The sequence below is a fragment of the Electrophorus electricus genome, chromosome 6 (assembly GCF_041902795.1).
Source record: "Electrophorus electricus isolate QZ-2024a chromosome 6, ASM4190279v1, whole genome shotgun sequence".
Classification (NCBI taxonomy): Eukaryota; Metazoa; Chordata; class Actinopteri; order Gymnotiformes; family Gymnotidae; genus Electrophorus; species Electrophorus electricus.
In genome coordinates this window covers 26,216,147-26,242,542 of record NC_137502.1, presented here as the reverse complement: position 1 = coordinate 26,242,542, position 26,396 = coordinate 26,216,147, and the positions used below count along the sequence as shown (strand labels likewise).

General features: G+C 49.7%; 1 protein-coding gene across 4 annotated transcripts in view; it reads left to right on the top strand.

The window, feature by feature from the left end:
- Positions 1-697: 697 nt before the first annotated feature.
- The window catches only part of LOC113589485 (rho guanine nucleotide exchange factor 26), a 32,196-nt gene continuing 6,497 nt past the window's right edge, over positions 698-26,396 (top strand). Inside the window, exons 1-12 of one of the 4 annotated variants that reach the window (XM_027029170.3) lie at positions 706-1,041; positions 1,462-2,631; positions 4,130-4,184; positions 4,937-5,082; positions 8,379-8,435; positions 9,172-9,332; positions 16,439-16,591; positions 17,075-17,204; positions 18,034-18,108; positions 18,238-18,327; positions 20,902-21,056; positions 23,955-24,164. In XM_027029170.3, coding sequence (XP_026884971.3) covers positions 1,495-2,631; positions 4,130-4,184; positions 4,937-5,082; positions 8,379-8,435; positions 9,172-9,332; positions 16,439-16,591; positions 17,075-17,204; positions 18,034-18,108; positions 18,238-18,327; positions 20,902-21,056; positions 23,955-24,164 — 2,369 coding nt within the window. In that variant the 5' untranslated portion in view covers positions 706-1,041; positions 1,462-1,494. Of the gene's footprint in view, positions 2,632-4,129; positions 4,185-4,936; positions 5,083-8,378; positions 8,436-9,171; positions 9,333-16,438; positions 16,592-17,074; positions 17,205-18,033; positions 18,109-18,237; positions 18,328-20,901; positions 21,057-23,934; positions 24,165-26,396 lie in introns of those variants that run through there. The other 3 variants (XM_081716128.1, XM_027029171.3, XM_081716127.1) reach the window with 3 other exon arrangements.

Below are 26,396 nucleotides of genomic sequence, written 5' to 3'. Positions count from 1 at the left end.
TAGGCTACAATAGCATTCTGTCAGATGAAATAATGTTTCGTGCTGTTCAATCTTAAGTGTTCTGTTGAGATAATATTTTAATTGGCGATTTTTTTTCTTTCGGGAACGCGCACTAGATCCTCTTTAGACAAGGTTTTAGCGCCGCTCAGTGGTAGATTTGTGCAGGTACATGGGTTCCTTTGGAGCCGCTGAATATAACTGTAGTCAATCTGGTATTTCAAAAGTAAACGGTTTTTTTACCCCCTGAAGTTTCACAAATTTTTGTCATCATTCCTAAATCTCAGCGCGTTCAGTGGGATCTTTTATTAAAAAAAACATGAAATAAGTAAAATACATTCAATACCTGCAACAACGTGTTCATAAAACAAAAATACTTATAAATCAGTATTTAATAAACAGATAAATACGTGGGAACATTACGTACTGCTATTCCCACCTGAGGTCCCAGCTCAGCACTTCTGTCTTTGGAGAGCACTTTGAGCACGTGACAGCGGGTGCACTTCAGGAGTAGGTCTGTCCCGCGCTGTTGCTCTTTCTACCACCAGATGGCAGCAGAGTTTTCTTGTAGCCATCGAATTACAAAGCGTATCATTTAATTCCTAGGACAACAAAGTTTTCAGCACCTACCCTGTTTGTGTCCTGGGCGCATCGAAATGCAGTCTACACAGAGGCGCTTCTTGTGATAGATTTCATTTTCCTTCCAGTTCAGGCGTGCGTTATAAGCCACCGCTCAGCCCTTCACCTGGACGCTCGTGATGCGTGACGTCACCTGAACTTGGGACGCTCTTTGGCTCGTGTCGTGCGGGGTTGCTTCATTCCGGCCCGGTCGCAGGTCCCTCGCGGTGCGGGGCCCGTCCCGTCCCGTCCCGTGCAGCGCAGCAACCGCTCCTGAGGATGCGGCGTGAACGGAGTGCATACTCGTGAATTTGGAATTCCTTCTGCGTTCAGGTTCACAGATGGCGGTTACGTACATTGTGGTCGGACGCTAATGCAGGATTGGAGGGAAGGTTTCGTAGTTGTGCGTAAAAAGTGCAGTTAAAGGTGAGCTTTTCGCATCTTTTTAAAAAGCTTATAAAAATGTGCAAAGGGCAGTAGTTTATAGTTGGACATTCTGTTACTGTTTACAGTGTAACAGTCAGATTTCACTATTGCTACTTAGGTTTTTTTCTGTTGTTTGACACTTAAAATGCACTTAGTTTCACTTAGCCTTTTATGCGCACCGTACAGCTATAACTAGTGGCACTGCAAACTTCTTACACTGTTTTCTCTTGGATAAACTTTCCGCACGCCTTCTGATCACTGAACACGCGAACTGCAAAACTGTCCGCGCGTAGTGTGGAGCAAACAGTTCATTACTTAGTATTTAACTTCCAGGAGCCAAAGCTAAGTAGATGTTGTCCTGATTTCAGTTCAGGCAAAGGTCAGCCTATAACGGGCAGGTAATGTTTGCGCAATCATTAGGTTGCTGTTCCTGACGAGTGGCGCGAATTCGCTATGGATTTGGGTAACGACGTAGATCTGTCTAACAACAACATTGCTCCGCTGTGGCGCACGCCGGACCAGAAGCTCGCGAGCGGAAACATGAAGCCCAAGCCCAGACCTCTCAGTTACCAGATCGACGGGGTTCTGATGACGGATTTTCCAGTTGAAGATAAGTGCGCCTTTGCTCCTGGGCAGCCCGCCGAGAAGACGTGCACGCCTCCAGCGGGAACTACGGTGCTGAAGCATGTTTTGAACAAACCCCCTCGCAAAGCCCGTGTGGTCAGGAGCATCAGCATCGGGCATTCGTCTAACGGACGCTTCTCTCTGGTCAAGTTCGGCTCATTGGGTGGGAAGGACACGGTGGACAATCGGCCACCTAAAACTCCGCCCCTGTCCTCAAAGACCGCGGAAAACGGCTTGAGTGTTTGGCGGGACATGAAAGTGAGCCATCCCCTAAAGCGCCAGTCTGGCCAGTTGACCCTCACCTCTCAGAGGGACCGGATCGTCTTCGGAAGCACGTCGCTGACTGATTTGACGTCTTCTTCGCAAGGTTCCCCCATGCCACGTTCTCCGTCAGAGGTGCGAGGTTCACCCGCCTGTCCCCACCCACCGTCCTCTCCCGGCTCCGCCTCCAGTCTCTCAACCAGCAGCACGTCGTCCTCCACCCCCAGCACCCCGTTCCAGCTGGCTACCCCGTGCGGCCCCTGCCCATCCGAGGCTGAGACTCCTCCCCTCCGCCTGTCCGCTTGCTCCTCCCAGGGCCCGGAGGGCGGGCTGGCCGCACCCGCTGTGGTCCTCAGCACCCACAGCCCCACGGCGCAGAGGATGGGTGCCCGCCAGATCATCCCTTACGGCCTGGCCTCTGAGACGCGCCCCTGCAGGGGGCCCGACCGCCGGGGCCTCGTCGGCCGCGCCATACGCGCCCGCAGCATGGTGGACGTCCCCTCCTTCGACGAGGACAGCGACACCAGCCCCACTCTGATTCAGCGAGGCCTGCGATCCACGTCTTACCGACGCGCCGTGGTCAGCGGCGTCGACCTGGCCGTCTCCGACAACGACCTGAGGGGCCTCCATCTGCCTCCGCCCACCCTGAAAGGCGTAGCTGTGCCCAAGGAGGCACCAGGCAGCCCGCGGACAGCCAAGAGCAAAGTAAGTGTTTGGCTTCGAACACAAGGCAGGCTAGCAGGAGAACAGTCACTACAGCAAACACACAAATGTCCAACTCATTAGGTTAAAGGGAAACCTTCTTTTGCAATTATGTATTGTTTATTTTTTGCTGCAGTCTGTGCCATCAGACACAGTTCAGTGCTCTGGTGTGGATTTCTCGGTAGTCCGTTCTCACACAGGGACCTGTATCCTGCATGAAGGGAAAACGGCTGTCTCCTTCCTCTTCTGTTAGAGCTCGATGAAAGACTAACCCTGCCAGATATCACACCGCAGTTACAGAAACAGGACGCAACATGACAGAGTTCCATGTGCTGACAGACAGGCACCCTTCATCTCCTGGGTTCAGGATGTTGTCATGCTCCAGCATGACGGTGTATCAGCAAGGTGTGGTGTTACATGCCAGTAAGCTCTGTGGACCACCCAGCTGTTAGGTGCATCCGGTCTGCAGGCGTTCGCTCCAGGCTTGTAAACCTCACAATTTATGTGAGACGGGAACCTACTGCCATCATCGTGGTAATGACACAAGACGGGCTGTTTGCTGGAGCGCTGAGGATGTCGGTTTTGTTTAGTGATATTTCATATCTCAGCGTTATTTTTGCTGTGATGAAACATTCTGTTCAATTCAGGCTTATGGCTATTATACACAAGGGTAAAATATAATAATATAATGGGTGAAGAAAGTACGGTACGCTTACGGCAGGTATGGATCAGTGTGAAACGTTCTCTGTGAAGGTCCTTACAAGGTTGCAGTCACTCGTCCAACAGGGAACCCAAGGACATTGCTTTTAGCATGTCGCCATCCTCAGATTAGCTCCGTCATGCACATACTGGCAGAGCTAAAGTTGCCTCGATGGTCATCGAGGTCGTAGAGGTCACTGAGGTCAAAGGTTCCGAGCAGGTGTAAATAGGCCATGTGCACTAAATGCCCATCATTCAGAGTTTGACAAGGCAGGTAAACGTCAGCTGAGCTAGAAGCCGTAGGAGACTGTGTCTCAGACAGAGGACAGGAAGCGCTGTGATTGGATGGCTGGGAATTCGTGTAGCTGCTTCTCTCAAGTTATGTAACCTTTTCACTGTGGAGATGATCTATAATGTGGAGATGTATAATAGCAGATGTCTTTCACATGTCTGCTTTTACATCAGTAAATAATGAACATCTTTACTCAAAGGTTGTTAATGTATTTGCCCTTTAATCAGTTCCAATCCTTGCTTATGTCCAACATGTTTGTTATAATTAATTTCAAAGTGTTTGAGCACGGCAAACGCAGTGCCCTGTGCATGCTTATGCCATGGTAATGTTTCTGAACCTCTTCGGGGTCACTAGGGGTCACTCTGAAAGAGTCAGTAACAGCTCCTGAACACTAGACTTGTTTTGCTGTTCATTGTCCGGTTCAAGTGTCCCTTAGACACCACCGTTCGTCACAGCAGCCTGGTTTATAAGGACAGACCAAACTAATCACTCGCCGATGTTTTTCCACAGAGCGGAGAGCAGAAGAAGAAGGGCCTGCCCAGCCAGAGGACGTTTGACAGCGAGGGTAGGAGCTGGTCTTCTCTCTTGTCTTACACGCAGACGGCAGCCGGCGGTGCTCTGGTCTGACAGTGGGGTCGCGTCGGCCGTAGCAGGTGGCGTCCCCGCTGGCCTCCGAACTCATTGGCTAGTCGTTCAAAGCCTTCTGATATTGTCAGGCTTTATGGGTCCTGGGTTCAGGTCGGGTTCTGTGTATGGTGACAGTCCCTTATCCATTCTTTGAACCTGACAGGCTAGGGCCACTCCTCCTTAGACGCCCTCAAATGCCGTTCTGAACTGAAAATGAAACGGTCACGTTTCACGTGCTTCGATTCCAGAGAAGCGATAAGCGTGGCGCATACGTAACGCCGAGGTCAGGACGGGGCCTGGTCTCCGGCCCCGCTCGGCAGGCAATGGCTGTCTGCAGGCTGACAGTAGCCAGACTCCCCCTGCTGACCTCTTGGTGACCAGTAGCCAGTAGAGTTTATACTTGCAGTATTTTGGCTGATAGATCATGTCGTTGGCGCGACACGGACACACGGGTCAAGACGTGCAGGCACTGGACAGTTTAATTTGCCTCCTCCATGGAGCTACTTATGAAATCCTCACATCCAAACAGAACTTCCCGTTAACATCATATCAGCTTGATAAATGGGACAAACGTTTAACTAAGAGCCTGTAAGGGACATAAGCCCCAACTAGACAGCAGCATGTGTATCTGAGCTTTAATGTGTGTGTGTGTGTGTGTGTGTGTGTGTGTCTGTCCGTGTGGTGATGTAGAGGATGAGGTTCTGTATCAGAACTACCAGGAGAAGGCACTGCACGACGACTCTGACGAGGACGTGGAGTCCAGAGACTCCAAGCCGAACGAGGACATCGTGGTGCAGTACAAACCCATCCGCACCTCGTGGAGCCAGCTGAGTGTGGTGAGTCACGCACGGGCGCATGCGGGCACACACAGGCACACACACACTTAACACACATTCACAGCAACCAAACATAACCACACGATAATCACACCAAACCACACAAAACAAGGAACAGCCACACTGGATGGCATTCCAGCCTGCCCCATACACACACACACACACACACACACACACACACACACACACACACACACACACACACACACACACACACACACACACACACACCCTTTAGCATACAATTGCTGTACTGCACTGAAAAATGACCAGTGATGGGACATTTATGTTTTTTTTTCTTTGCACTATGCCATGTTTCTTTCCAGTTTGAGCACACCTATACTCATAGAAGCTAAACCCATCCCTCCACTGTAATGTAGAAGGATGGAATGCCAGCGCTTTGAGGAATGTTGTTCTGGCCAGTCGCACAGCTGTTGTAGCCATAATCAGCATCCGAAAGAACGAGATTTAATACGCTTGAAAGTGTTTTCTCTTCAGCAAAGGCAAAGAGCGAAAGAGAGAGAGAGAGAGAGAGAGAGAGAGAGAGAGAGAGAGCGATACAGGAGGATGTGCATATCCGCTGGGAAATATCAGGGCATTGTGCCATCTCCCTGGCTAGAAGATTTGTCCCATGGGGGGAGAAATCTGAGGCAGAGTCCAAGATATGGGCCTGCTCCTGTTTAGGGAATGATGAAATCTCGTTTGGATCAGGAGTGGAGGGAGACTTTAAGCTGTTTTTCCATTTGGTGTCCCGTTCCAAACTAACTTAGGCTGGAATATTCACAAAGCTTCTGAGAGACACAGAGCGAGAGAAAGGTGTGTGTGTGTGCGTACATTCATGTGTGTGTGGCCACTGTATGTTTTGGCAGAAGACTTGATTTGGGTTTTTTAAGTTCAGGAAACCGCTTTCATAATGCAGTGCAGGTGTGGTTACCTCTCTCTCTCACGCATGCACACACACACACACACACACACACACACACACACACACACACACACACACACACACACAGCAACAAACAGTGGCGGGGAGAATACAGTGTTTAGTTTGTTATGTTTAAACCGTGGAGGTGTAGACAGGATCAAAGACAGATGGCACAGATGCCTGTAACGTGGGCCAGTGTGCCTTGATGTAAGCGGTGGATGTGTTTGGGGTGGGTGGAGTTGTCATGGCCCGAGTTCTCCATCACCTACCCAGATTTTCTGTACCAAGCAGAATTTTGTCTTATCTGATTGATGTCTCAGTAATGGGATTCCTCTACATGTGTGGCTTTTTCCCAGAATACCTTGGGGGAATTAGCTCAGCCCTGGTCGTGATTCTTGGTTCCAGTTTGGTTCTGGTTTCCCAGAAGTCTCTGTCATGTGGAACAGAGGTGTAGCTGCATTTTAAAATGCATTTTAGTGCCAGGGCAGGTCAAAGTTCACCGGCTGCAAAGGTGTTGCTAGGAAACGTTTATGTGCTGATCTGCCTCTCCCAGTTCTCTCATTATATCTCTCTTCTTTCTCTTTCTATTTCAGTCATTCTGTCTCTCGAGCTTCCCACCCCCCTCACACGCTCATTCACTGTCTCTCTGTTTTTTTCTCTTGTTTTTCTCTCATCCTCTCAAGGCAGGATTGTACGATGACTTTTTTCTTTGACCACACCAACTCAGACTGTGAAAGGTGATTTTGGTGATTGTTATGCTCCTGGTTGCTGGGGTCCAGATCAACATTTGAATCTCTCTGCCTCCCTCCTAACTGGCTCCGCCCTGGTCCTTAAGTGACAGCTGTGGCCTATACAAGGACCCTGCTGGAAGAAGACGGCGGCTCACCCAACCCCAACCCCAACCCCAACCCCAACCCTAACCCCAACCCCAACCCTAACCCCAACCCCAACCCCAACCCTAACCCCAACCCCAACCCCAACCCCAACCCCAACCCCAACCCCAACCCTAACCCTAGCTCTAAGCCTAGCTTTGTGTGGTTTGCCTTAGCACACAGTTTGTTTTGTTTGGTGGTCTCTTGCCTGTGCATTCCTTGCCTGGATATCTATAGTTAGTAATCTTGTGTGCTGTGTGTATCTGGATCTTTATGTAAGCATTCACTGGTTCCCAGCCATGTTGTCCTCCCATGTTCTGTCTATAGTTCCCTGTGATCCCTGTGTTGGAGTCCATGTTCTGGTGTGTATATGTATGTATATAGTTACTGATTGTAGGGAGTGCTGCATGTTTGTTTGGGATCGAGGTTCTGTTCTGTTTCTTGTCAGTGTCATGCTTAGCCTGACAGGCAGGTGGAATGCCAGGGGAGGAGATCGAAGGTTTATTGCCCGGTCATGATATGATCCCCGTGGTGCTTTGATGTACTCAGACATGTTGGGTTCTTGTTTGGTGTGCAGAGTGGGTGTGTGCTTCCTCTCAGTCTGCCCCCCTCCCCCCACCACTTAATTTTCATGTCCTTGTTTTTCTGTCCTGGTTATGAATTAACAGAATGCGGCTCAGGTGCCTGCGCATTCCTGACGAAACCCCCCCCCCCCCCCCAAAACACACACACGTGCACGTAAGCCACACACACACACACACAGTCACCACTGTTTATTTGAGTATCGTCACACACTTATGCTGTACAAATACTGGCACTTGCGTGCACACACACACATATGCTGTGCACATGACCCCTTGGAACGTCTTGTTCGTAGCAGACCGCAATCCCCACAGAGGCCTGCACCGAAGCAAATCAATTTGATTTTAGGAAAATACATAAACCGAGCGTACTCTGGGTTCTGTCCAGCTCTTCTAAACGGCTCTCTGGGGGGCTGGACCGAGCGTAGCCCGGACCAGGTGTGTGACGGGGGCCCCAGTTAGGGCAGGCTTGCAAAGAGAGGCTGCATGTCTGCTACCTGATCCTGCTGCAGGGCGAAGACTTTGTCATCGTGCGTCTCAGTTCAGCTCCAGTGCTGCCATCTCCGTCATATTCTCTGGGAGTTTCGCATATCTGCGAACCTTTTCAAATGAAACTGTGAGGACAAAAAAACCGATGGAGTCGAATGTCATTTCTGTACAGCAGAACAGTAACTGAACCGACAGAACAGTACTGAACAGTGGAACAGTACTGAATGAAGTACTGATTTCAATCCCATACAGCTCCATCAGCTCTCCTTTTGGCCAATCCCAACACGTGCCTCCTCGGCCCTGTGTGTTAACGTTCATGTCTTCTGGACACTCCTGTACCATGAGGGCACGTAACTGGATGAGGGCTAACCCAAACACGCTCCTGTCCCGCTGAGAAGACTCATTCTGCTTTTGTCTCTTCTCACTCAGGTTAAAAAAAGTGGTGCTCCAGAGAGACTGAGTCAAGAGGAGAGAAAGAGACAAGAGGTAATGGACTCCTTCTTCAGCGCGGACGCGCCTGTGCCTGTGCGTTCATATCGGTGTGTGTGCCTGTGTGTATATACGTGCATGTGTGCGTGCGTATGTGTGTGTTTGTGCTCTTCTGGGCTTTGTTGCCCAGAGCCTGTTTCCTGAGAGCTGTCGTCTGTTTGCAGGTCACACACACAAACAGAACCTACGGGAGGTCCTTATGGATATGTCATATGAAAGCCGTAAATTCCCCTCACTGTAAACATTCATCAGATAAACAAATGTCTGGCCACAAGGGCCGGGAGGAAGGCGATGCTCCACTGTTTACCCGCCACGCGCGAGCGCTGCGCACTAAACTGTTTTATTCAGGATTACGTCAGCACCCATCCTGATTCATTACCCTGAGCTACATCAGGCCCTGCTGTGTTTCCAGCAAGATTAAATATGTTTGCCATGTTAACGTGACCCATTGACGGCTCGCCCTGCCTCTGCCCTGGCCACGGATGCTCTGTCTCCGCCCCAAAACGTGCTGGCTATTAGTAATAAGATATCAATGTTGTAAAATGTAATGGTGAACAGCCAGGCAGCAGACTAAAAAGACTGAATTATGGTATGGAATTCATAACCTCCTGACAGGTTGAATTCCCAACATCCCGACAGGTGGAGTTCTCAATGTGGTGGTGTGTGTTTGCTAACTGTATCCCGTGCCATTAAGTCCTGCCATTAAGTCCTGCATCCCGTCTACTCCGCTCAGGCCATATTTGAGGTGATCTCGTCAGAGCACAGCTACCTGCATAGCCTCCTGATCCTCGTCCGTCTCTTCAAAGACTCTCCGGAGCTTAGCGAGACCATGACCAAGACAGAGAGACACCACCTCTTCTCCAACATCGTGGACGTGTGCGAGGCCAGCAAAAAGTAAGAGCTCCATCTCCCGCACGTACACACTTGTTGTGCTTGGGCATAGCCTGCTTCCTCCACTGAGGGCTGGAGGCAGAGGTGGTGCCCTCCGGCCCAGACTGTGTTCATTTATTCATTCATTCATTCATCATTCCCAGATTTAGCTGCTGTGGAAGGGAGAATCGTCTGTTGTTTATTCAGATGTGCGTAAATCATGCGTTACAGCACACTCGTGCTAGCCTCTTATAAGTGTGTGTGTGTGTGTGTGTGTGTGTTGTTGTTAATGATTTTCTCTGATCTTTCTGCCTATGATGGTGGACACTGCTTGGTTTTTTCCTCCTCTGCGTTCTCCGTTCTGTCCGTCTATCTTAAACACTGGAGGGCGTGAGACTTGGTCATTCTCTCAGCCTGTACGAATTTGGCTGCTAGCTTCACTCTGTGTTAGCCGGGGAGGCGACGGATGAAACTTTCCACAGCGGCGGCCGGATCTGACCCACCTCACCGAGTCAGTCGAAACGCTTACTTAGCACCTGCCGCGGCCGTCCAGGGCGCCCGCCTTGACAGACAGCGTAGGTGTAACTACAGCAGCCTGGAGCCACGCGCAGACATGCTAGCAGATTAGCAACACTGCTCGCTGGTTCGGGGAATGTATACATTTTTGGATTATGTTACAAAGCCTGTCAAAATTACAGTATAATCTGGCATTTTGCCAATGTCATGTAGGCCTAGTATCTGCTGGTCTCAGATCAGTTTATATATTGTGCTGTCTCACTGGCAAGTTAGGATGGGATTTCCCAGTCAGGGATTAAAGGGATTATATGAGGATTGAGCACAAAGCTGTATCTCGGGAGTGTGTGTACTCTGCTGCGGCTCATGACCTCAGGCTGACATACGGTGGGGTTGCCCTGCCACTACTGTTTACTTTTTGTGTGTGTGTGTGAGCGTGTGTACACGTGCACGTGGAGATACGCACGCATTCCAACATCCCGAATCATGTCCTGCCGTTACCAGTTTGTTGAATATCTGGCCAGAGTCTGTCTGACACATCCAGCAGGCATGCAAGGGAACACGTGTGATGACCTTCTACCCATAGAACTGTTGCTGTGTTGCCATAGTTACTGCCGGCAACATTCCATGGCCTCCAGATGATACCCCAACTGTGTGTGTATGTACACCTCCTGCCCTGCACGCGCACACATACACACACACACACACACATGCGCACGTGCACACACATGCGCACACGCACGCGCACACACACGCGCACACACACGCGCACACACACACACATACACAAACACACACACGCACAAACACACGCACACACACACACACACACACACACACAAACACACACACACACGCACACACACACACACACACACACACACACACACACACACACACACACACTGAAAGCATGATGATGAAGGCATGTCCTGCTACACTGATCCATTGTCCCAGGGGACAGAGTGCGGGACTGGGCGGGAGTCACGGCTGGCTTCAGGCTGCTGCCCCGCTCGTGTGAGAGAACGATGGCGCATGACTGGAGGTCATGTGACACCAGAAAGCAGGAACACTCTCCCATCCCCAGACAAAAGTAGACTGCTTCCCATTATCCGTCTGAGGAAAAACCAAAAGACTAAAAATAAAAAATAAAAAAATGTCTGTCGCTTTGGCTGCTGGCCACATTATGAAACCAGGGTGCGGCTTCTGTGATAAAAGTTTTAGTTTGCTGTCCACTGTGCCCGATCTGAAATTCTAAACGATAATGATGATTAATGAAACATTAAAAAAGCAGCCCTTATTCGGGGAAAACTGTTTATGGAGGTGTGTGGTCTATATGTTTACCATATTACTGCCTTTTGGTGAGTGCGTCGGTGAATAGGGTACATTCAGTCAGAATATACAGACCAGAGAAACTGTCTGAGCCCACCAGTGTTTGTGTCTTCAGAGATTGAGAAGACCGCAGTACGCAGGACGCTGGGATACACTTACTGTGTGTTTTTGTGTGTGTGTTTGTGTGTGCGTATGTGTGCGTGCGTGAGTGCGTGCGTGAGTGCGTGCGTGAGTGCGTGCGTGCGTGAGTGCGTGCGTGTGTGTGTGCATTTGTGTGTGTGCATTTTGTTTGTGTGTTTGTGTTTGTGTGTGTGTGTGGGTGGGTGCGTGTGTGTGCGCCTGTCTGTGTGTGTGGGTGTGTGTGTGTGTGTGTGGGGGGGTGTGGGTGTGTGTGTCTGTGTGTGTGTCTGTGTGTGTCTGTGTGTGTGTCTGTGTGTGGGTCTGTGTGTGGGTCTGTGTGTGGGTCTGTGTGTGGGTGTGTATCTGTGTATGTGTGTGTCTGTGTGTGTGTCTGTGTGTGTGTCTGTGTGTGTGTGTGGGTGTGTGTCTGTGTGTGTGTGTGTGTGTGTGGGTGTGTGTCTGTGTGTGTGTGTGTCTATTCTTCTCTCTCTTTCAGTTCAGTAAGCTTTACTGGTGTGAACATACACATTTATAGTATTGCCAAAGCAGTATTATAACATGAACATAACACATTACAACTTTTGCAGTTATGGAAATCCATCTCTGAATCTCTCTCACATACCCCCACACACTTCACTCTAAGTTACTATACATAAACAATGTTTCTAGAGATTTCAGATAAGTTATTCTTTAGATATTATTTTTGACTTTAAGTCTACGTTCGATGATAGACAGAACGAGAGGCTAGGAGGGTGAAGACTCGCTCCGACTCGCTCCAACTCTCCTCCTTTTCCTGCCACTGCAGCCCTAACGAGGTGGACGAAGTTCTCACCGAGTAGGCGAATAGCACTCCGTAAGCACGGTGCGTGCAGGCACCCACACTCCCAGATGGCGAGTCTGGTCTCTGCTAGCTCTGTCACAGCAATATTACTGCGGATGTTTTGTCTGCGGAGGTCATGAGGCATGAGCCCAGGCCGAATGCGTCCCCGAGTACAGCACGGCGAAGACTCGTAAAAGTGCCTTTATCGGCCCCATTTCCAGCATGGTGTGGAAGCAGTAAATGATCAGCATGAGTAAGAAATAGAGGTTAGGCCAGATGCTGGTATAACCCAAGAACCTGGTGTTAGGTCTGTGATCGTCAGGACAGCACATACGCAGAGGAGAAGGTTAGAAATGAATGTAGAGGGGAGGATGTAGAGGGGAGGATGTAGAAGCGGAGAATGTAGAGGGGAGGATGTAGAGGGGGAGGATGTAGAGGTGAGGATGTAGGGGGGGAGGATGTAGAGGTGAGGATGTAGGGGGGAATGTAGAGGGGGAGGATGTAGAGGGGAGGATGTAGAAGGGGAGGATGTAGAAGGGGAGGATGTAGAGGGGAGGATGTAGGGGGGGAGAATGTAGGGGGGGAGAATGTAGAGGGGGAGGATGTAGAGGGGAGGATGTAGGGGGGGAGGATGTAGAGGGGAGGATGTAGGGGGGGAGAATGTAGAGGGGGAGGATGTAGAGGGGAGGATGTAGAGGTGAGGATGTAGGGGGGGAGGATGTAGAGGTGAGGATGTAGAGGGAAATGTAGGGGGGGAGGATGTAGAGGGGGAGGATATAGAGGGGGATGATGTAGAGGGGGAGGATGTAGAGGGGAGAATGTAGAGCATGTGGAGTACACTGCAGAAACGTACCACACAGCCTTAGCATGGTCACACTGAGCATGCACTCGGGGGAAAGGGGTGAAAGGTCATGATTAAGTAGTCTTATTATGAAGTGTGCATGCTGTATTTGCTAAATGATACCTGTTTCACTCCTATCACATAAGTGTTCTACTTAGAAATTGTGTGTGTGCCTGTGCTCGTGCGCGTATTTGCATGTGTGTGTGTATATGTGTGCGTTTTGGCTTGCCTTAATTTGCATATAATATCCACAATCCAAATGTCTCTGCCCTCGTAGCCCCTCCCCGTGCAGGACTCGTACCAACACAGCTCCCTTCCATGCTTCCGATTCCTCCTGCTCATTTTCCACTCAGGGTGGAGGGGTTGGTTCTCCTCAGCTCTGGCTGGGCCCGGGGCAGTTCTGGGGCATGCGGGTGGGCTCCTGTAGGGGGCGTTGCAGGAGTGGGGTTGTAGTCACTCACTGATGCTGTCTGTTTCTCTTTAGTTACAGTGGAATCAAGGCCAGTCTAAGGCATAAACATAGTTTACTTCTCTCTCTCACACACACTCTCTCAATCACACTCTCACACACTCTCACTGTCTCTCTCTCTCACACTCTCAGATACACACTCTCTCTCTCACACACACTCTCTCACATACACTCTCTCTCACACACTCTCTCACATACACTCTCTCTCTCACACACTCTCTCACACACACACTCCCTCTCTCTCTCACACACTCACATACACACACTCTCTCTCACATACACTCTCTCTCTCTCTCTCTCTCTCTCTCTCTCTCTCTCTCTTTCTCACATACTCTCTCACATACACTCTCTCTCTCACATACACACTCTCTCTCACACACACTCTCACTGTCTCTCTCTCACACTCTCTCACATACACACTCTCTCTCCCTCTCTCGCTCACACACACTCTCTCTCACACTCTTTTACATACACACTCTCACACACTCACATACACTCTCTCTCTGACACTCTCTCACACACTCTCTCACTCTCTCACATACACACACTCTCTCTCACACACTCACATACACACACTCTCTCACACACACACACACTCTCTCTCTCTCTCTCTCTCTCACATTCTCTCTCTCTCTCTCACACACACTCTCTCACATACACACGCTCACACACTCTCACATACACACTCTCTCTCACACACTCTCTCACATACACACTCACTGTCTCTCACACACTCTCACATGCACACTCTCACTGTCTCTCTCACACACACTCTCTCATATACACACTCTCTCTCTCACACACTCTCTCACATACACACTCTCACTGTCTCTCTCATATATACTCTCTCACACACTCTCACATACACACACTCTCTCTCTCTCTCTCACACACTCACATACACACACTCTCTCTCACACACACACTCTCTCACATACACACTCTCTCACATACACACTCTCACATACACACTCACTGTCTCTCTCTCACACACTCTCACATACACACTCTCACTGTCTCTCTCACACACTCTCTCACATACACACTCTCACTGTCTCTCTCACACACTCTCACATACACACTCTCTCTCTCACACACTCTCTCACACACTCTCACATACACACTCTCACTGTCTCTCACACTCTCTCACACACACTCTCTCACACACATGCTCTCTCTCACACACACTCTCTCACATACACACTCTCTCTCTCACACACTCTCTCACACACTCTCTCTCTCACATACACTCGCTCTCTCTCTCTCTCTCTCACATACATACTCTCACATACACACTCTCTCTCACACACTCACATACACACTCTCTCTCACACACTCTCACATACACTCTCTCTCACACTCTCTCTCACACACTCACTCTCTCACATACACACTCTCACACACTCTCACGTACACACTCTCACATACACACTCACTGTCTCTCCCTCTCACACACTCTCACATGCACACTCTCACATGCACACTCTCACTGTCTCTCTCTCTCATACACTCTCACATACACACTCTCTCACACACTCTCTCACATACACACTGTCTCTCTCTCTCACTCTCTCACTTACACACTCTCACTGTCTCTCACACTCTCTCTCACACACTCTCACTGTCTCTCTCTCACACACTCTCTCACATACACACTCTCTCTCTCTCTCACACTCTCTCACATACACTCTCTCTCTCTGTCTGTCTCTCTCTCACACACACACACTCTCTCATTTTTTCTCTCTTTCTCTCTCACTTTGCATTAAAGGGAGTGTGTGTATGTGTGTGTGTGTGTGTGTGAGTTTGTGAGTGCACGTGTGTGCTTGTATCCACCTACAGGGTCAGACTTTCTTTTGAAGAAGGAAGTTAGATTTGTGTGTATGCGTTCAGTAACATCTTAAATATCTTGCTATTGTGTATAATACTTTTTAAACATGCACACATGCGCGCGCGCGCACACACACACATACACACACACACACACACACACCAATGTAATAGTTTGAGCCCCTGAACTTTGTCCACAGTTTAAGGGCTAGGGATGTCAGCGTTGACCATTAAAATACTGATCTTAATACAGCACTCGTTAAAGATACAACAGGGTTACCAAATGTTTGACACACCCTGTTAATGACAATTGGTCCTCTCAGGCATGTGTCATTGTCTTGCAGTAAACCCGTGTCCTTCAGCTAACTGCAGAGGCTCTGGAACACCTTTTAGGAAGGTGTGAGGTTGCGACCTCAGTGGTAACATCTCCATTTCCTACCTCACTGTCCTCCGCTCCAGAAATAGCCATCAGGTTTGCATGGCTGGGTTTGTGGAGGGATGGAGCAGGGGAGGTGCGGGGCGCTCCTGGTGCCTCCGCATACGGAACCATTCCACTTCCTCTCCTGAAGCGGGGAATGCTGTGTTGGAATAACCTGTAAAGAAAGGGTCATAAACCCAAACATCTGCGTGTCCGCTCAGGAAGGACCTCGCTTTCTGTGTGTGTGTGCGTGCGTGTATGCGCGTGTGTGTGTGCGCGTGTGTGCATGCTTGTGTGCGCATGTGTGTGTGTGTATGTGTGTGTACGTGTGTGTGCGTGCATTCGTGTGTGCGTGTGTGCACGTGCATGCACGCGCATTTGTGTGTGTGTGAGAAACCAGGGTGTGGTCCTGCAGTCTGCTATTGTGGAGCTTTAGGGCCTCTGGGACTTCCTGTACTGTGATGTGACTATTGGCCATGGAAGGTGTTAGGACAGCTTCCTGCCTTTATCTGTGTGTGTGTGTGTGTGTGTGTGTGTGTGTGTGCGCGTGTGTGCGCGTGTGTGCGCGTGTGTGTGCGTGTGTGTGCGTGTGTGCGTGTGTGCATGCGTGCGTGTGTGTGTGCGTGTGTGTGTGCGTGTGTGCGTGCGTGTGTGCGTGCGTGCGTGTGTGCGTACGTGTGTGCGTGCATGCGTGCGTGCGAGCGATTACTAAAGCAGAGATCTCTCTACTTCAAATCTACTTTGAAGACACATTGCATATGCCTCATATTCTCTCTTCTCTTCTCTGTAGATTCTTCAAAGAGCTGGAGGACAGACACCAGCAAAGTATTGTCATCGATGACATCAGTGATATCGTGGTCAGACATGCACAGTCGAACTTTGAACCTTATGTGACCTACTGTTCTAACGAAGTGTACCAACAGAGAACGCTTCAGAGATTAGTGTGAGTAGAGACTGCACACACCGCACGACTGTCATTAAGACTCAAAGTCATGGGCTTCACAGTGAGGCACTTATCATAGCTGCAGGACTGTTTACAGCATGACGTGTGTGTGTATAAACATGCTTTTAGTTATACCAGGTGTGTGTGTGTGTGTGTGTGTGACACACGCACACACACACACACACACACACACACACACACACACACAAACACATTCTTATCTCCTTCTAGCATGACATCCAAATGCTGCCGAACGGGTCAGCTATGATCTGTAATGTTTGACCTTCTGCCGTCATTGCTCTCTGTGTAGAGACCCTCTCTCTCCCTCTCTCTCTCTCTCTCTCTCTCTCTCTCTCTCCCCCTCTCTCTCTCTGTCTGTCTGACTGTCTGTCTGTGTGTCTATCCATCTTTCTATTTCTCTTTTCCTACTGTGTCACTCTGTTTGTCTCTCAATCTGTACGTTATGTCCCTCTCGCCCTGCAGTAGTAAGAACGTGTCCTTTAAGGAGGCACTGACCCGGATCGAGGCTCACCCAGACTGCCGGAACCTTCCCATGAGCTCCTTCCTGATCTTGCCCATGCAGAGGGTGACCCGCCTTCCTCTGCTGATGGACGTGAGTAGCGCACACACACAGACACACACACGTGTGCGCACACATTATTTCTTGTAGACTGCCACCCCGGTGTCTCCTCGCATTACAGCCGTGACCAGGGGAACCTGGGGAAGACAAACTTACTTAGCTAATTAGCAGGGCCCCCTTCATGTGGCCTGTGGCCCACACATGACTGGAACTCCGCCAGGCCCTCGGCCTGATCAGGGTCGTTCTGTGTACTTTGCTTTAAGCACCAGGTCAGTCAAGCTGGGAAGTTCTAGGATTCCTCCATCAGGTTTTTCTCTGACTCTTTGTTTTCTTACTCACCTTCACATTTGGTCTCCTCCCCTCCCCTCCCCTCCCCTCCCCTCCATTCTGTGTGATATAGCTGGTGTTGGTGGTGATCTTTCCGCTCCTGTCCTGTCATACCTTACATCTCCACAGTTCTCTCTTTTCCTCTCCCTCTCCTTCTCTCTCACGCTCTTTCTTCGCACATCCCTTGAGCTTTGTCCTGGGTTTCCGAGGTCAGGAATGACAGCGGCAGCGTATAGCAGAAGCAGGCATGTTTGGCGTTGGAGCCTGAGGAAAGTTTGGAAGAGAAAATTTGGCTTGGGAGTTTTTCCTTTTCTTTTGTTTTGTTTTGTTTTTCTTTTTTTTTTTTGTCAACCGCTGACGAGCGGGAAACATCTCTGAGGCGTAAGAGCCAGTGGACCAGCGAGAGACTCAGTGTCAGCAGCAGGAATGCTGCGTGAGCTAATTTATAACACTCCCTAAATGTAGTTAGGAGGCTTGGTCCAGGGCTCGACCGGTAGCTCCTGATCCGAGCGTAGATCTGTTCTTCTCCTCGCAGACCATCTGTCAGAAGACGTCCAAGGAGTCATGCCAGTATGAGCAGAGCAGAAAAGCTCTCCACGTGGTGAGCAAGGTGAGACCACACCTGATTCAGCCCCACGCCTGCACCTACCTCGTCACACACACAGCAAGAGAAGTAAAGAGCAGTGTGTGTGTCTGTGTGTGTGTGTGCCTGCGTATGTGTGCGTGCGTGTGCTTGTAGCTCGTACGGAAGTGCAACGAGGGGGCTCGCACAATGGAACGGACAGAGATGATGTATACCATCAACTCTCAGCTGGATTTTAAGATTAAGGTAAGCAGACAACAGCAGACAACCTCCGGAGCCCTGGAACCCATGATATATAATGTTTTGATTTGTTAGTGCAGTACTGGCCTTGGCAACACTCCTCTTGCAGAAGGTTACAGCGAGCTCACTAACACATGACAAATTATCATGCGAATGTCCCGATCAGAGTGAGACTCCTGGCGGAGCAGGGGTTGGTGTTCCCACAGGCACAAGGCGAGGCGGTTTGGGGGAGGGGTCAGACCTTCTGTGCTCTCTAAGAGTAGCCGACAGGGAAGGGTGTGTGTGTGTGTGTGTGTGTGTGTGTGTGTGTGTGTGTGTGTGTGTGTGTGTGTGTGTGTGTGTGTGTGTGTGTGTGTGTGCATCTTTGTGCGTGTGTGTGTTTGTGCACACATGCACGTGTGTGTGTTTGTGTTTATGCGTGCATGCATGTGTGCGCGTGTACTTGTGCTTGTGTGTGCGTGCGTGCGTGTGTGTGTGTGTGTGTGTGTGTGTGTGTGTGTGTGTGCACATACTCGTGCACGGGTTGTGTGTCATTTCCGTACTCTATTTCTGGAGAGCGCTTCATTGTCCCATCGATGCTGGAATTCCTGCTCCATCTGCCTGCTCCCCCCCACATTCCTGGAGCATCGGCTGCAAATCTTCCAGTTGCAGGGTGAAGGAAATCCCAGCTCCACCCTCTCCACTGTTCCCCCAGACCCACTCACTCCAACACCCTACCATCCACTCACGCTAGCCTTCCCAAACATTCATGTCCGCATTCCAGTTTACAGCCGGGGCTCTTTTGCACCAACTGTTGGCTTCAAGTTTTTCCACAGAGCTAACCGAGCAGGTGTGATGTGTGCCTGGCAGATTCCTGCACTTCTGACACCTAAATATTCCCGAATGACTTCAGCAGGACGTGGCAGAATGGCAAGCTTGTTGTGGGTTTCCTGCTCGAGCCTCTAGACTCTCTGGATAAGTGAAATTATGAATGAATGATGAACCTTGCCATGACTTAATCAAGGAGTCTTTCATCTAAATGCAGGTGGATGTTTTAGAAAGGAACCACACTGAAGTGTGGCTCACCACTGTATGCTCTGCGTTAGAAAGAGATGGTGCCAGTGAAAGGCAAGTCAACTGTGGTCATGCCGACGGATCGCTCCGTGGCCGGCTGAAGCCCCCTGGGAGAAAGCAGGCCTTTTAGTTAAACTGCCATGTGGTCCGGGTTTGGGTTACACGCGAGACCTCTCGGGATGACGCCGCTGACCTCAGATCAGATTTTGCCTTGTATGTCCTGATGAGAGGGAACGTGGGGCTGATCTGGGAGCTTGGGACTAGGTTCTTTCACACAGTGCTTAATACAGGTGTGACTAAATGACTTTAGCAGTTGTTAGACTTTATTTGCTTTATTTGTATTACATGAACACATGCGCATTATGAAGTATGCACACACACACACACACACACACACACACACACACACACACACACACATGCACGCACACACACTACTACTACTACTCCCACTTAGAGATAGACATATGTTCACCATGCATACCTTCCCACAGATTTACCCTCACACACGCATTCCTGTATCGTATGGTTGACACATCTGTGTGTGTGTGTGTGTGTGTGTGTGTGTGTGTGTGCTACCACACAAAGTGTGTTTCAAACTTCCACTTTACTCACTTGCATAGATCTACAGGTGCACTATGTAATGTGCCCACATACTATCACAGTGCTGGCCCATGTGTTGCTACCGTGCTTTGTGTTTGTGTGTGTGTGTGTGTGTGTGTGGGGGGGGGGGGGTGCAGTGTGGGAAAATTCTGTTGGCACATGTGCTGATAGCAGATGTCTTGAGGGTTGTGAATAGTTGCAGAGCTTTGTGTTGTCCAGCTGTTACATCACCAGCCATCTCATTAGAGTGCCTTACAGTCCTACCTCGCAGTCAAATCTAGACACACACACACACACACACAATCAACACAGATGCATGTGTAGTTTGACACTTCCTTTAGAATTTCACAAGTCTGGTCATTTGACAGCTTATCTATGAGGTGTGGATGGTATTGTAGGAAAGAAATATTTGCCGTTAATTGTTGGCATTTTCACATTCCATGGCATTCCACATTCAGCTTTTCCAACTAATCAAAGAGCACTATGGGTCGGCACTGCAGATGTACGGAGAGCATGTAGGGAGTGGGCAGGGCCTCGGCGACATCAGCATTGATCCCTGTACTTCAGCAGCACTCTAGTTCAGCGGTATCTTGACCTCTAACCTACTGTACTGGGTATGATGCATTTTATGAGGAAATGACAAAGCACTTTTGTACGTCGCTCTGGATAAGGGCGTCTACCAGACGCCGCAAAAGTACCTGCGTGGTTCGATGTTCTGTGCGTTTGAAGTGGGAGCTCAGTGGTTAAGGTGCTTGACTTGTAATCGGAAGGTTGCCAGTTCAAGCTCAGCCACCTCCGAGTTCTTACGGGTGGTCCCCTGAGCAAGACCCTTAACCCTCCGTTGCTCAAGCTGTACTCAGTCATAACTGTAAGGAGCTTTGGATAAACGCCTCAGCTAAATGCCATAAATGTAAATACGTGCAGGCCTTCCCGCTGGTGTCTTCCTCCCGCTGGATGGTGAAGCGCGGTGAGCTCACGGCCTTCGTGGAAGAGAACGGCATCTTCTCCAGACGTACATCACGGCAGCAGGTCTACCTCTTCCTCTTCAATGACGTACTTATCGTCACTCGCAAGAAGAGGTGAGTGTGACAGTCATTACTAATGCCTAGAAGTCCACGCTAGTACATCAGTTGTAGATACACTTCACTTCACGCAGATGCTAATATATGTAGTATGTTACACCGGATGTGCAAACATGCATATACATATACATACGAGCCTGAGCCGAGAGAACACCGGGCTTCCGTGGGGCCAGTGCTGTGGTAAAGCCTGCTGTGAGAGATGGGGACATGCTGCAGCCCCGTGTCCTGCTGCAACAGGGCGGGTCCTGGGTGCGGGTTTCCTCGGACGAGCTTGTCACTCTCTTGCTTTGTTTGAGAACTTTTGGAAACGCCCCAGCAGGCAGGAGGGAGTTCCAGCCTTGTTTTGTTTTGGTCCTTTTAGAAGAGCACACGGCACTCGAGAGTGCGACAGACTCTGTGCGATAGACGCCGCCGTCGTCTTGCCGTTTTGTATCGTTGTATCATTTGTGACTTCACATGCGCTTCTCTATACGTGTCGGTGTGTTTCGTGCCTGTTTGTGTGTGTTCCTGGCACCTCTCACAGGATTCCCTATAGGTTTTACTGGAAATCTCCCAGTAGCCTGCCATACACACACCCACATCGAACAGTCAGTGAAAATGATCACAAGTCCTCCAGAGGGTTTGTTGCGTCGGGCAGGACGCCAGCTCCAGTGGCTCCACCTCCTTCTAAAGCACATCCCAGCCCACATGTCAGCCAGCTCCACGGTGTGTTTGACGTCTCCTCTCTCATGGCCGCTGTTGGAGTCTCGTCTGCGGGTCGAGTGTAGCAGGGCCTGCCTGTTTCCTGTCACATGGGTCGTGTCATCTGAGAGGTTCCAGACACGTGGTGTGACCTCAGATGCAGAACCCTGGGGTTATTTTCTTTGGGAGCTGATGTTGTAATGCTGGGAACTGGGACTTTGTCATCTAGCCACCATCTATCTTTCTTTTTCTCTCTCTCTCTCTCTCTCTCTCTCTCTCTCTCTGGTTTTCATCTCCTGGCTTTTGCTGTGGAGGTAGGGACCCTTCTTGGAAGTGAGGTGGTCTACATTTTCTCTGAGTGCTGGACTGCATGACTGGGTCTTCGTGGGTATTTTGAAGGAAAATAAACTATTTTATCGGAGTGCAAGACACAGAAGCACACTGGTGTGTGTGTGTGTGTGTGTGTGTGTGTGCTTGCGTGTGTTTAGGCGTGTTTCTCTGGTATGTGGTGCATGCACCACTGACTTTAGAAGCCTAGATGAACGGTCATGTCACACTACTCTCTCCCACATGCAGAGAAAAGTAATATCACGTGTTTCTCCACCCTGTTCACCCCTCCACGCTACCCCACGCCACCCTGTTCACCCCTCCATGATACCCCATGCCACCCTGTTCACCCCTCCACGCTACCCCACTCCACCCTGTTCACCCCTCCACGCTACCCCACGCCACCCTGTTCACCCATCCATGCTACCCCACTCCACCCTGTTCACCCCTCCACGCTACCCCACGCCACCCTGTTCACCCCTCCATGATACCCCATGCCACCCTGTTCACCCCTCCACGCTACCCCACTCCACCCTGTTCACCCCTCCACGCTACCCCACGCCACCCTGTTCACCCTTCCACGCTACCCCGCTCCACCCGGTTCACCCCTCCACGCTACCTCACTCCACCCTGTTCACCCTTCCACGCTACCCTGCTCTACCCGGTTCACCCCTCCACGCTACCTCACTCCACCCGGTTCACCCCTCCACGCTACCCCACGCCACCCTGTTCACCCCTCCACGCTACCCCGCTCCACCCTGTTCACCCCTCCACGCTACCCCGCTCTACCCTATCTCTCCTGTCCCAGGCTAAAAGCAGTAATGTAGTCTTTCTCTCAGCCTCGTCTGGAACTCTGAGTGCAGCAGAATGCCTGTAAGCTGTTATCACTGACTCATGGGGACGTCCTCACAGCCATGGAGGACAACACGCCACTGGAGTTATCAGGCTCGCCCAACATGCCTCGCATTCCGAGCTGTGTGTGTGTGTGTGTGAGTAAGTGCTAACATTTCTTGATGTGCAAGTCATTAGTAGTGTCAGAACAGCAGTCTGCCAGCTGAGTACCCCACCCTGTGGGAGGTGTGGCACTCTCCTGGTACCACCTGTCATCCTACCCGTGACCCGCCCACAGTTGGGGGCAGCGGGCACGGTGATCCAGGTGTCTGGCGCCACCCGTGGGGGTTCTAGGCCGGGCTATGCTGCATCCCTGACACTGCCAGCTGGTGCCAACCACGGGTGACTCAAACAGACGGCGTGCGGCTGTAGGGACCTGCTGTGTGTGTTTTAATGAGCTGTGATAATACTACACAATGCAAAGGACCAGAAGTGTGTGTGTGTGTGCGCGTGTCTGTGTGTACCAGCACGTGGCGAGCCGGTTGCAGCTACAAGGTTCGGGTTCTCAGCCAGGGAAGGGAAGGTCACATGATATGGGTGGGGTTGTTTTGTTTTTCTGTATTTTTTATGTCTTTTTAAATCTCTCTCTGACACAGACAGACAGAGGTGTGCACACTCGCACAGAAAAGCATGTGCATACATGTGCTTTCTCTCGCATGTAGACACAGGCATGCATGCACACACACACTCACACACTCACTTACTCACACAGAGTTATTGTTGAGGTTCAAGCGTCTGATTAATGTCCATTGTATGAGACAGGTCTCACCCCATGTGGTAGTGATTGAGAGAACAGGGAAAATTGCCCTCCTCAGGAAGTGGCAAATAAGTCATGTTTGGAGCGCATAATGAGGCCCAGGTGCTCATGGGAAATGTAGGCATGTGGGTGGACTGATGAAATGTTACCATTTAATTTCCTCAAATTATTTTCTGCTTTATTGAGTTAAAATAACGTTTTCTCCCTCTTTTTTAAAAGTCCCTTTCTTTCTCTCTCAGTGAAGAGAGCTACGCGGTGATCGACTATGCGCTTAGGGATCAAATCTGGGTGGGGCCATGCCAACCGGAGGATCTGACCCTCTCCCCAACCCGCACCACCGCTGCAATGCTGACATCACGGCAGGGCGGGGCCAGCCACCTGCTCCGCCTTAAATTCCTCAGCAACCACTCAGGAGACAAAGTTCCTATGATCTTGGGGGCAGAGCTACTGTAAGTACCTTCTGCATTAGGCGTATTTCTCTTTATGTGCTTAACAGTTCATCAACAGCAGCTGGTTCAGTATTCATAATAACCTATTTATCATTCATACACATGAACACACTACACTTTTGTTGTGTTTCTCTTTCATGTCCTCAGATCTCTTTTCAGGAATGTTTCACGACTCTTGGAATGCAAAAACTACTGGAATTGATCTTTTTGAATTTCATGCACTAGAATATCCATTAGCCTCCTTTTAATGAGATGCTCATTTTTTTTTGATGAGAGTGTTTGATTACATACATTACCTCTAATTTTACATTTTTTCAATATGCTTAAAATTAGATAAAATATCTTGGATTTTAAAAGTCCATCATTTGTCATAGAGACGGGTACATCAGAACGGTGGATCATGTATGTGGATCAGGCATCTCACCTAGCTAAATAACACTTCATAGGGACAGAATTACTTGCTAGCGTGAAAAACCACGGAGGTGATGTGTGGTTGGAGGTAATGTGTTTTTGAGGTGTTATGTGGTTGGAGGTGATGTGTGTAACTATGATGAAAGGGAGGAAAGTTACTATGCAAGCTGTTTATTTGTTGTTTTTATTTGTTGTTTTTCTGGTTTGAAGGAGCTTTGTCTCTATGAACCCTGTCCTTGTTTTATTTTTTATACATACACTTATATTTCATTCTCTGTAGGTAAGCACACACACACAAACAAACAAACACACACACACACACACACAGTACATAATGATTAATGCATTTCAGATCACAGACGTAACTCGACACCGTATTTCATTCTGTTGCTATGTAAACATTTGGAGCGATGGTAGCGGCAGGTGTCTCGTTACTGCAGTTCTTTAGCTGCTGCTGTTAATTCTGTCATTTCAGGAGTCATACTACCTTTAAATTAATTTTTAAAATCCTGTAAGCTCAACCATGCAGTTGTTCCACATTGATTCCAGTGTGCTATTTCTTTATTTATTTACCTTTTATTACTCTCTTGGCAGATTAGTGCGGATTAGCCTGGATTAGTGTAAACCAGATTAGTTGTTGTAAACCCCAGTCTCTCTTACTCAGGAGAGAAAACATTCCACCATTGTTCCTCGTCACGTTAGGGTTGTGAATGTGTTTACACTGGTGCTGCGCATTCTCTCACCTCACTCACACACACACACACACACACACACACACACACACACACACACACACACACACACACACACACACACACACCTTTCCTTCCTGCAGAGCCATCCACGGGAGAGCTGCTTGCTTTGGTGTGGCCCACCTGGTAACCTGAGCTTGTGTGTGTGTGTGTGTGTGTGTGTGTGTGTGTGTGTGTGTCTCTGATGAGCATTAGTGTGCATGGCACAGATTCCCATACACTCGGAAATCCAGTTCAGTAACCGAACACGGCACCTGGGTGACGCTTCTGTGTATTGAGCGGAGTTTCGATTGGCGCAGTTTCTGTCACGGCGAGTCTGGAGGGGCGTGGGAGGAGAATGCGTCCGTGCTGAAACAGACCCAGTGGAGGCTCTGACCCATGCGTCTCTGAGTTTATGCCGGGTTAAGTCCTTTCCCGTGTGCTACAGTCATGATTGTCTTGTGGCTACACAATAGCTGCTGTGTGTTTCCTACATTCCTTTACCCCCTGTTGTCCTGGAGCCCTCTGCCCTCGTCCCTCTCCCTCTCTCTCTGACTCCCCATCTCCATGTGGGTGGAGATCACTGCACCATGCGTGGTGACAGGGGTGCTAATGACTCTTCACAGAAGGGTGTTAATGGAGGAAGCTTCAGGAATTCCCTTCATTTCCCACTAACCCCCAACAAATGTCCAGCTGTTTCTGCAGAGGATCTGAGGATTGTGTGTGTGTGTGTGTGTGTAGAAGTAATCTTTTTTGGAAACCCCCTGAGTTTCAGGGCATGGGTCTGTTAGCTGACCCTCTTGACAGACCCATGCCCACGTTGTGATGTCACTAATGGGTTTTTCCTCTTTTTTTCTCTTCATCTTTCTGTACAGTAGCTGAGATGAGACAGTGTATTGTTGCAGAGGTTGCTAGGCAACAGCCAATGGTTGACAAACCCCCCGCACTGCCTCCACTTCCCATACTGCCCAGTTTCACTCTTACAGTACAGTCAAGGATTAACTTTAGCCTGGTTTAACTTTAGCCTGGTTTAACTTTAGCCTGGTTAGACTGGAGCCTGTTTTAATTGATGGTGACAGCTTCTAGCTCC